Source organism: Geospiza fortis, unplaced genomic scaffold, assembly GCF_000277835.1.
Source record: "Geospiza fortis unplaced genomic scaffold, GeoFor_1.0 scaffold53, whole genome shotgun sequence".
NCBI lineage: Eukaryota > Metazoa > Chordata > Aves > Passeriformes > Thraupidae > Geospiza > Geospiza fortis.
Genome location: NW_005054305.1, coordinates 11,092,832 through 11,105,005, shown reverse-complemented (window position 1 = coordinate 11,105,005; position 12,174 = coordinate 11,092,832). Strand labels below are relative to the sequence as shown.

The following is a 12,174-nucleotide window of genomic DNA, read 5'->3' as shown; positions in this document are numbered from 1 at the left end:
CAGGGAGACCTGCAGCCACAGCAGCAGTGTCCAGCTGTGGTGTGGTTCACAGTAAAATTCTGCATTGTGATTTTGCATTGCTTGTCACATGACTGTAATAAAGAAAAAATGAAAAACATTCCTGTAATTGAGGTGAAGGAAGAAAAAAGAAAATGTCAGCAAACCTTTAATTTTCACAAGTGCCACAGTTACTGTATCTTCAGTTAATGCAACTACTTCTGTAGTTGCAACATATTGTATCTATGTTAATGCAACTACTTTTGTTGTTTTACCACAGATAAATTCTGAGGAGCGTGTTGATACAGCTGATCAGGAGACAGTCTCCTGGGATCGCAGTATTCCTGAAGACATAAAGCAAAAAATACAGCCTAAAGAGGTGCCAGCAGAAAGTGTCACTGTCTGGATTGATCCATTAGATGCTACACAAGAATACACAGGTACCTGTTTCTTGTTGACAAATCATGTGTGTAATTCTGATGTTTGCCTTCTACACTGGAGACAAGATAGTAAGTATTTAAAAGGACATCTCTTGTTAAAGTGTTTTACGTCAAAGTTAGCATGATTTAATTGAACAGATTGCATCATGAAATATCTGTAGTTCTCAACTTACAACATTTGCTTTTATGTATTCCAACTCTGAAATTACTTTGGTATCCTTACAACTAACTAGTTGCTATAAGAAATGGTAACTGTCAATTATGGATTGTACTGGAATTACACATTTCTTTATTTTAGTCATTACTGTGGCAACTCTTAAGTATCTCAGATTTTTGGTTTTGTTTATTTAAAGGGAATGCTAAGTAAGTATCCTATTTAACATGATATATGAATTTTTTTGTTGTCATTTTTCAAAAAAGCATGCATAATTCAGTCTTCCCCTTTTCAAATGTTTTAGGATGTCACATAAGCAGTTCAAGGCAATCCAACTAAAATTCTTGCTGAAAAGTACTAAGGAACAGCTGGAAAAGTGGGATTTTTTTTGTGACTATGTAATTGATACAATTATCCTTTCAAGTGGATGTTCTTTGGTTTTTGAATTACCATTTTTGAGCCAATGGAGGATAGGAGGTGAGGCAGAGAAGGGAGAATGGAGGGGCACAGATTGCCATGAAAATACATGTTGCATAAGACACAGCTGTTAGCATTAGATCTGGTAGGAGTATAGGTTACATCTACTGAACAAGAAAAATTGCTGGAAACCTGAAAAGTCTTCAAAGTCTTTTGAAAACTGAAAGGTTATTTGAAGATACATCAAAGTTATGTAACTGCAAGAGGTAGAATATAAACTAGTCTTCAGAGAATAATCTGAATAATCTCCTGTCTATTTTCCTTTTGTGTTCTTCGCATCTGATTGTAAACTTGCTCACTTTCTTGTTTTGCCCACAGAGGATCTTCGACAGTATGTCACGACCATGGTTTGTGTGGCTGTAAATGGTAAACCAGTAATAGGTGTGATACACAAGCCCTTCTCATCATACACAGGTATCTTCATGCCTTCACATATTTCCATGATAGTCAGTCATAGGATTAATTGAAATTTGATGTTTGAGAGAGCATCTCTAGGTATAAATGAGAAAATAGTACCAGCAGCAAAAGGGCACTGCAGCAGACCACACAATTAGAGCTGTAGGTGTGTTCTGTGCTATAAAAGCACAAAGGAAAATGCTGCCCTCGTTTAAAATAAAAATGATACATTTAGAACAAACAAACTGAAAATATTTTAAAGAGCTAAGATCCCTTCAATTATAGTGCTCATTGCAAACAAAAAAAAGATAAACTTACAAATACTGACCAGTTTGAAGTGTGCTTTTAGTTTTTAGCAAAAAGAGTGCTTTGCTCATTTAGCAGAATAGCTTGAATCTGTGATAATATACCCAAGAGCTGCTGTGTATTCGGTGTGAATAAAAAAAAGATTGAGCAAAGATCTTAATGGCAACTATGTGTAACAGGCAAGACTGTCTATCATAGTCCTATTGATTATCTGACATGTTTTTAATGCCACAGCTGTGAAGTAATTAATTCTTCAGTAATTAATTCTTCTTCTTAATGATGTATTAGCAAGCATTGCTGCAAGTTTGGCAATTTGCATGCACTTCTGAAAGCTTCAAAGTAGTTTAAGTATTCATGTCTTATTGTGTATTTAAAACAGGAATTGCTGTTTACATTTTCCCTTAGGCGATACTGACCTCTAGAGTTCTGAAGTTTTGCAGTAGCTCTGGAACAAAAACTAAGTCTGAATAAATGTATTTTGTATTTGTTGTCCTTTTTTGGCCCTAAAACACTAAACACTCAACATTTTGTGCTAAATATTTTGCTGTCTATAAATATTAATTTAATTACCAGTCACTTAAGCATGTACTATATTCCAATATGCTTCAAGAATCTTGGAGATTTTGGAACATATGTTTTTAGGTATCAATACCTATCTGAAGAAATGGGTTTTTAGCATTGTAATGTTGAGAATTTATCTCCTTTGATAAAAGTGAAGTGTGCAATGTTCAGACAGAGGAATCAGAGGAGATGCAATGAATTCTGTCATTCTGTGTGACAAGTATTCATTTTCCAAGCTGGAAATACCGATATGTTTTGAGTCAGATTGTTCCTAATACTACCACACAAATACAAAGCAATAAAGGGCAGTCAGCATTGTTATTTCACAGAGCTCAGTCTGTTGCCAAACAATCTGGTTCTCTGCTGAGATGAAATTGCTGGGTAGTTTACTAAGTAAATGTGAGATTAATGGTTAGGGGATACCACCTACCAAGCTTGGCTTTGAACTTCATGATGAAATAAGTGGGAAGTTGTGGATTCTAAATTCTATTCTCTGAAACACAACATCAAATATTTTTCTTTGTAGCACTATCCTCCTGAGCTATTTCCTTCTTTAGCATTACTATCCTTCTGAACTAAATGACTTCACAGAATTTTTAGTATCTGCTTTAAAGGGTAGTGGGGCTTTTTGTTCTTACATAAAAACATTGTCTGAGGAAGTACTGGATGTATTTCTGACTAGGAGCCATCCTTTTAACTTTGGTGGCTTTCCAATTGCAAATTCTGAATATTAACTACTTGGAATTTTTCCTTCTTATTCTGTTTTTTGGAATTATTACAAAAGAACAGTCAGGTCTGGGATAATGCCATATGCACCAATGTGTGTGTGGCCTCTCTCGCTTCCCTTGTATACACCCCATCCTCTGTCAGCCCTAACTTTCTCTTTTACAGTAGTGAGAGATATTCAGTCAGAGGTATCAATTACATATTGTTATATAAGTACCCGTTTATCCTCACACTTAGATTGTCTTTTGTAAATCTTAGTAGAATTTTTGTTTCTCTTGTAGCTTGGGCAATGGTGGATGGTGGGTCAAATGTAAAAGCTCGTTCCTCCTACAACGAGAAGACTCCGAGGATTATTGTGTCCCGCTCCCATGCAGGAAAAGTTGAGCAGGTTGCGCGGCAGACATTTGGAAATAAAACCGTGATAATCCCCGCTGGTGGAGCAGGTTTGGTTCTTTAAGCATCCTATCCATTTTATTGTTTCTGAATATTTTAATGATATAGCTGTTACTAGACAAAAGGGTGTACTGTAGTATCTTCTCTTTTTCCTTTTGTCTTTTGATGTCCACATCACTGAAAGCAAACACTTGACAATAGGGACAAAGTTTTTTCTGTATTTAGGAGCCTACATGCAAACTTGATTCAGACTTCAGGCTGTTCACAAGTCAGTGTGTTACTGAGTCTAAGCCTAGGCCAGCAGTGCTGTTGTGGTCCTTTCATTGAAACACATTGATGTGTGTTCATGGAAGGCACTGATGCCTCAGTGGGAGAAAAAGTGTTGTGTGACCATAGGCACAATCATGGAAGAGAATCTGTTGGTTGTTAGTTAGCTGTTAGTATGGTTGACTTTAAAAAAATAAGAAAAGGGACATTAAATTTTGGTATTGTTTATTGCATTTATGTCAAAAGAGGAAAATTAGTATCACTAAAGTCCATTTTTATCTGCCTAATACTCAATTTAAAGGAATTTTAAAATACTTTTTACTTATACAATGTCCTTGTGCGTGTTATTGACAGAACATAAATGGGAGGCACTAGGCTTTTTTTCCTTATTTTTGCAGAAATGTATCTTTCTATGCCTTTAATGTGAAAAGCCAGAGTTCTCTTACAGATTGTTTAGTCAAGAAGGTCTTGTATTGCTTCTTGATAATGGTTCTAAATGACAAAGAAGGTGAAAGTGTAACTGATTATAGCAGGTCTTGTCCAGGGCTTGACTCTGTTTAAGAAGATGAAGAAATTAACAGATCAGTGAATCAAGAATATTGGTCAAAGAGTTGAAAACTTGAAAAAAATCCATAAAAGAATGGATACTGTTTTGAGCAATTACTTTGTTGTGCATAATGAATAATAAAGGGGAATGCCCTGGGCTGATTTACTTTATTGAAGAGTGGTGTATACATCTTCCTTCTATTGTAGTCAAAAGCCAGGGTGAAAAAGATAGACTTGAGCATGATATAGAGATTGAGAAATGAATGAGTAAACATAAAAGCAGAACTATATTTGAATGTCTGGTCTTCTTCTTTTAATGTGTTCTGACAGGAAAGCTTGGTTTAATTTTTTTTTTTTTTTTACCTCTGCCCATTTCTTCTAGGTTATAAAGTGTTGGCCCTCCTTGACGTGCCTGAAAAGAATCAAGAAGAAGCTGACGTGTATATCCATGTTACCTACATTAAGAAGTGGGACATATGTGCTGGAAATGCAGTGTTGAGAGCTTTGGGTGGCCATATGACTACCCTGACTGGTGAAGAAATTAGTTACACTGGCTCAGATGGCAATGAAGGAGGACTTATAGCCAGTATCAACATGAACCATAAAGCACTAATTGAAAAACTTCCAGATCTGGAAAAAACGTCACACAAATAAGCATGACTGGTGGAGAAGTACAAGTTGTGCTTTTGTAGCCTCCAGATGCTCTGTCTGAAGAAGCAGATGTGAAAACCTGCTGGAAAAGATGCACAGCAAAGCAGTTTGGTGTGGGTTTGGGGACTATATCTTGCATTGGGTTTTGTCAGTGGTGGTATTTAAAAAGAATAAAATAATAATGATAATTGGAAGTAGGAAGAGGACGATGGTCTCACACATCAGTTTCCACGTTTTATTTTTTTCAGACTGTTTTCGTGCAGTTCTTATACTCAAGGTGCATTTACCATATATATTGGTGAACATAGGTGAACTAAAGAAAAATCCAATTTTTTTGGTAAAATAACCTAAGTATTTCTCACAGGAATTTCTTGAAACCTTTTACATCTTATTGTAGTTTTAGTGATTTCATAATAAATTAGGTAGGAAAAAATGCTTGATTTTTATAGGCATCTGATAACTGTAAACAGTTTATCAGGAATCATGACCTCATATTTTGTATCCCCTGAATGGAAAGCACAAGAAGGTTAATTCAAATCTATATGCAGCAACAGTTTATCTTTGACAGTGTGGCACTCTCTGCTTTTTAAGAGAAAAAAAGGAAATGTTTTTTGACTTCTTTCCTGAAGATGTAAACCAGTTTTAGTTCAGGTGGGTTGTGAATATCGGTGTTTTATTAATCAGTGTAATTATTTCCTTATACCTTTTTAAAAGAAGGCAGCATTTCCTTGTATAGTTTTTAGCAGTTACTTCTTGTCCTTGATTTCTGCAAGCAGTGTTGAAGATGCATGCTAGATTTTTCTCTAATGTAGGGCTTGTACATCATGTGATGTTTGTGCCTATAGAAGCAGCCTCTTCCTTCAGTACTTGTTATTTTGTTTGTTTGGGTTTTCTTTCCGCTGGGCAGAGTCATAGGGAATGAGTTTTACAGAAATAGTAGGCTGACTGGTTAGTTTCATTTCCAGCACAAGATATAAACCAGCACTTTTTCTACAACTCCAGGAACAGCTTTGTCTTTTTAGCTTGCAGCACACTCTCTCCTGCAGAAAGCTCTTCAGCCATTCCAAATGGCTTGTGCTTATTTGGTTTATGGTAATTTACAGAGAGAGGAGAGACCGTTTGAAACTTAGGCAAGTTTGAAGAACATGTGGCACGTGAAGTACATCATCAGGGTCTGCAAAACTTCACTGAAAAGTGTTCTTTGCAATCCAGTACATACAGAACAGAATGTGGGTCCTCTATCAAATGACAGTTTGATGTACCTCTAAAAGTTGTGGACTTCTATCTCCAAACATGTAACCATCTGCATTGTTGTTCTCTGCATCCCCCTGAAAGGTTTCAAAAGGTTAAAATATATGTGTTATTTGAATTATCAGAAAATAAGCCACCCATCTCTCCTCAAGAATGCTAAAATTCTAAGTTAATATAGATGGTTTCTGTTCAAAGTTTGTTCAGGAAAGGCTTAGGCTGCTTGATCCAAACCCTTAATTCTTTAATTTTGAGTTCTTTCATATTGTTAATGAGAACTGCTGTTCTGATTAAAAAGAGGTTTTTCTCCTTAGGTCAGTAGTGGAGAATGTTTAGATACTGCTTTCAACTTCTAGCTGAAGTTCACGTTTCCAAAAGACTTCCCAGATGTTGCTACAGATACAGACTTCTATTTCTTAAACTAACTGGCAAAGAAGACTAAACGAGCCTTTTGGTACAGGTAGTTTTTGGAGAACTTCTTTTCCAACACAGACATTATTGCTGCTCTTTGAAAATAACTTTTACACATGTAGATAAATGCACAAAGCAATTTTATTTTCAGTTCTTAAATTTAAGAAACTTCTATATGCTATGACAAATAAGTGATCATGCTCTTTTTAAAAAGGATTTGATCTATTTCAAAAAGTTGTTGAGCTTCCAAACTTCAGTGAAGGCTAAAAGAAACATATTTATCAAGATTTTAAGATTTTACAAGAAGATCGCAGCTTTTTAAGGCTGATTTAAAGGTCTTAAAGCCTAATTTAATAAAAACAGCTGTTTGTATGTTTATTTGTTAAAGAACATGGATTAAAATTTAAATATGAGAAATAGCCATAATTAGCCTAGTATAAAAACCTGATTGTGTCACAGAGAAGGAATGCACAATATTTAAGTAGGCAATTAAGATAAAATCTGTGGCAAGTTGGAGTTTTAGAATCAGCTTGAAATCCTGTAAACATACTTCCTAAAAATGGGACTGCTTTTATTCTGGAGAATGCTTCTATCACATCCTTGCATAAGCTGTGATCAGACTTCCTGTATGGGAAATGAAAAATGTTATGTAATGTACAGGGGCTTACTTGTGTTAGTTGAAGGCATAGACCAGTGAACAAAAGTATTTGCCTACATTATTTTTCCTTAGGAAAACAAAGTACCTTAGGAGAGGCCCTCCTTTCCTTCCTCCCACATGCTGGCTAAAATGCCTAGCCTTCCATTAGGAAGACTTGTGCTTGTTTAGACACATTAATGTCCTAAATTGCTTTGTTGCAATGGATCACAGTGTTCAGTACCTTTCACAGGGAACCATTATTGGCCTAATCTCACTTCTGGTGAAATTGAGGAAGAGGTGGGAGTGTGGTGCCCAGTTAATTACTTGTAGGAGAGCCTGAGCTCATTTCCCACAGTTGAGGGCTAAGGTAGTGCTTGTGGTCTCCCAGTGTAATTTAAAGAGCTCTGGTGTGAGAATAGGTGAGCAGCTGGTAAATATCAGTTTCAGATGTCATTTTGCAATAAATGTAACTCTTATGCAGACCAGCAAGTATTCACAAGTGCTTGCTTAGTGCACATATCCCAGTGCACTTTGTTTGTATGGCGTTAACACTCAGCGTGTTGTTTCTTTGACTGTTTACACTCCGTTCTGAAACATTCTGCTTAAATTCTGGCTTGAATATTTGTTTGCTCTCATCAGTGTGGATGTGACTTAACCTTATGCCCAGAGGGTAGGAAATCATCCATACCCAAATCTCACTGCTGGGCTGCAACAGTGTTCTTTACATCTTAGCCTTTTCCACATGAAGCTGTCGCACACCATTTTTAGGGATGCTACTTAAAACAATTGCATGTTGTAGGTAGGTCCTACAAAAGTATATATTTTAAAAAATCTTAATTAAAAAAAATCATAGTAGCATTCTAGTTCCAAATAAGGGAAGTAAGAGAATGTATTATTTTAGTATTGGTTTTCCAATGGTGGATATTTTGAGTGGCTATTATGATTAAGGTGGTTGCAAGTGAAATTATTCTAAAGCTGTATGTATTTTCTCTTTTTCATTCTTCTAAAAAGAGTGTATGATAGCATAGATAATACCTGGTATTGTACCAAGAGTCCTAGCTTTCATTCCTTGAATGAATATTTTCTAAATAAATGGAGACAGAAATAAATGGGTTGAATATTGTATTTAACTGGTTTTGAAATTAACGTGTTTGTCAGACTTTTACAGATGGATTAAAGAGCTGTTTGTTCTGATCTATAGAGCATATAATGATAATGAAAATATTTAGCAGATATGGCATACTTGGAGAGTGACTTAACCATACAGGTGAAGCTGCAAAGTCATCTAGTGATATTGTTCCATATATTTACTTCATGGTTGTTACAAGGGACAGATTTTCTAATTGGCTTCAGATGTAAGAAAAGTTTTGATTTTTTTTTTTTTTTTAATGGCCAATGGCTGGAGACCAGAGGTCGGAGAGGAGTCAGTGTGGGATTCATCTCTGCTTTTTTGTTTATAAATAAGTGTATTCCAATGTCTTTGTAGCATCCTGTTACCTATTTGGCTTGTACAACAGTAGTGCAGTATTTTATACTGCTGATTTAATGTCTAAAACAAGGAGTCCACATCTCCCAAGAATTGTGCAGTGAGAAGTGACCAAGTGTTGTTCTGGGCTTCTGCTGTGTTATGCCAGCAGAGAATGACTGCTTTGTGGTCCCCTGGATGTCATTCCAATAGCAGTTTCTCTCACAGAAAACTGCTTTTCCAGGTTACTGTCTCCCCAGTTATGCCCAACTTCTTTGTAGATTGGTTTTCTGAAGTAAACAAGCAGTTGAAAGAAGCAGATGGATGTGCAACAGAGGACAATTATTTTTGTTTCTTTATTTTTAAATGCAGTAATTGTTTCATGTCTCTTGTCTTTCAGGGGTTAGATAATGGTACAGGTAAGATTCAGTGGACCACAAATAAATGCCTGTGGGATTTTCGGCCCAAGCAGGAGGAGGGCAGGAAGGACTGCCTCTAACCAAGGCAAACCTCAATGGATGGTTTTCAATCAGGCCACTCATACTGAATCCTTTGTCTGTGCTTTAGTGGTTTAGGCCCTTTCACACAAACAGTTACAGATTTGACTTTGCCAAAATATCACCAATAGTCTTGTCTTCTAATCTGCTGTCCTCAGTGATAAAACTGGACTATATCTGCTTCACTGTAATGTAACTCACTGAGACAAGAATGTGGTAACTCTGAGGACCCAATTGCTTGACTTGTGAACCGCAGCTTCCTTGTGGCAGCTCTTGCAATGATGACCTTGCTGCAAGTACTTGCTGCAAGTGCCTTCCCACCCCACAAGCAGGTCACGCACCCACGATTCATATTGAGAAGCTGTTGAAGATGTTTCGGTTTTCAGGTGCCACAGCAGCTCTTTCAACTCTTCTGTGAGAAGTGCTCCTCATCCATTTGTCCTCTCTCTGGAGCCAGTTATTAGTGGCTACTTTTCCCTCTTTGCTCTTCCTCTCTGTTCCATTCTGATCCTTGATCCTTTCTTAGTCGACATGGACAAGAAAAATGAGAGATCAGAGATGAAGACAGTCCCAGAGTGAGAGGATCCCAGCAGTCAACTACCAACTTATCCTGAAGCTGGTAATGTTTGGGACTAAGGTCTAAGGTAGTGACTGATTATATAATGGGAACATGGAGAGGTTTATGCAATTAGGGGTACTGAACATACAGAAAATATGCAGATGGACTAAGGAGAAGTTAAACACCCAAAAAGAAGGAGAAAATGGTTTTTCATTATAATGTTATTATAATGTTCCAAGCATTTGGCATTTGTGCCCCCCTGGGTGCAGAGCTTCATTGCTTATGAAGGAGACTGCATTGGTCCTCTGTGAAAGGATTTGTTGATTTTGTTGAACTCAATAGCAGTATTCCCACAGAACTCAATGTGAGCAGCACCAAGCCAGATAAAACAGGAACAGTAAGTTAAGCTAAATTCTGAAAAGCTCAACCTCTGTCAATGGAGCAAATAACCTGGGTTGTGTTAAAGTTGCCTCTTAACAGCTTCAGTCTACATTTGGAAATGTCATCCCAGTGTCTGAGCTCTTTCAGGTTTTTTTGTAGAGCCCACTTTCAGGTAACATTATTTCCTTCATCAATTGTTCCTTATTTGCAATACATATTTCATTTTTTCTCTCCAAAGGATCAGCAACACTCCAGCATTTTTACTCTTGTCCCACCAAATTGTATTAGCATTTTCCAATTGTGTGCCAAATTGAAGTAACAATTCTATAAATAAATTCTCTGAAAATACTGGTTTGTGCGGGTGTTTTTCTGTATTTTGTCTTTCTAGGAGGTATTTGTTCTTTATGCTCCAGATTTTTTTTTCCAGTAATGCATGTCATGTTGCTTCAGTTGCGCTGGATCCATCATGGGTGTGAGACTTCCTGCCTGAGGAGTTACTGATAAGTACAGCCAAGTTTATGATGAATATAATTCAAGATCTCCACTGGTTTTGTTTTCATACCTGTGTTGCTGTGAAAGCTGGTCAGTTTGTGAAAATGAGTGCTTAGAAATCCCTCAGATAGTACTGCTCTTTGGATTTAAAGAAGTTTTCTTTCCAACATCATTCCCACATCACTTCCTAATTACGTTACGCCATTCTGCTCAAATCTGTTTCCATGAGAATAGTAGCAGGGTGGTAACTGTACCATTATTAGCCTTTATTGTATTTGTGTTCCACTATTCATAAGTGCAACCATGGAGCAAGTTGAAAGATCCTTTAATGTTCCACATCAATACGGCATTTTGGGCAGTTCTCAGATGCAACTTCAAATATGTTTCTTTTCACCCTTACGAATATGTGCAAGACTGGATGTACAATGAAATTGTCTGTCATCCTGGACTTAGGCAACATATGCCACAGAGTTGTACACAGATGTTTAGAAAACCCTAGGTCATGTGTGACCTAACAAGATAAGGAATTTGGAGTCTGCTGTGATGCTCCAAAGCACGTCTTCAGAGAAGATGCAACCTGTCAGAACCCAGGAAATTCCTCTGGCTGCCCTGGAAGACTCGAGCTCCTGCCCAGGGGGCTCAGAGACCTTGGCACAGAGCCCAAGACCCCTGTGCCTTTGATTTAGCCCTTGGAAAAAACAATGACCAACCTTATATGAAGAACTAAAAGCCACGAAAGTTTAAGTAGAACGATAGTGAATTTATCACAGGGTGAAAAATAGATTTTTTGGGGTTTATAGAATGGGGGTTCAGGGAGGAAGATGGAGGAATCTGGGCGTGTCCAGCCTTTCTCCTTCTTCTTCTTGTCCTCCATCTGCTGTGATGTTGGCACTTTTAGATTGGTTTAGAGTAGAAGCTCACTGTCTAACATAGATGATAGGTATTGGAAAGTAATTGTAAATAATGTCCATATAGTTTTTAGTATAAAAATATGTCACTGCCTGGAGGCAGGCAGAGTGCCTCTGACTGTCTTGCTGAGCAGACCTCAGCAGGTTGGGAGAAAGAATTGTATAGATAAGGAACAATAAACAACCTTGAGACCGAGAACTGAAGAGTTCTGACTCTTCTTTGGCTGCCGGGCTGGGAAAAGAGACTTTCTAACACATCTCGGGCTCACTCTGACCAGCTAGAATCCCAAGAGCAATCCCGAGGAGGAGGGATTCTTCCCACCTTGCACAGTGAGTAAGTGAATGTCTGTGTGCATGTGGTACGTGGCTTGTTGTAAACAGCTGTATCCTTTGGGAAGCCTGAAGGGTGCAGATAGAGGCACATGTGTGCTCTATGCTGTCAGCCATTTCCATGAGGCTCTCAAATGTGCCTTTCTCACACCTGATCTATCATGTCCTGCCCCAGTGCCAGCATTTTGCAAGTTTCATTATTTAACGTAGTGTGAAAGGTAGTGTGTAACACTGTACAAAAACTACACAGCCCATGGTGGGATCCTGCTTGTCAACAACATAAACCAAATTTATGACTCCCGTTTGTCTGTTGGGTCAGCTTCTTGTATATC

The 12,174-nt window shown here is 37.6% G+C and overlaps 1 protein-coding gene across 1 annotated transcript in view; it reads left to right on the top strand.

The window, feature by feature from the left end:
- The window catches only part of IMPAD1 (inositol monophosphatase domain containing 1), a 12,072-nt gene extending 1,612 nt beyond the window's left edge, over positions 1-10,460 (top strand). Inside the window, exons 2-5 of the mRNA XM_005418389.2 lie at positions 278-437; positions 1,387-1,482; positions 3,339-3,500; positions 4,646-10,460. Of these exons, the coding sequence (XP_005418446.1) occupies positions 278-437; positions 1,387-1,482; positions 3,339-3,500; positions 4,646-4,917 (690 nt within the window). The 3' untranslated portion in view covers positions 4,918-10,460. The remainder of the gene's footprint in view (positions 1-277; positions 438-1,386; positions 1,483-3,338; positions 3,501-4,645) is intronic.
- The last annotated feature ends 1,714 nt before the right edge of the window (positions 10,461-12,174 follow it).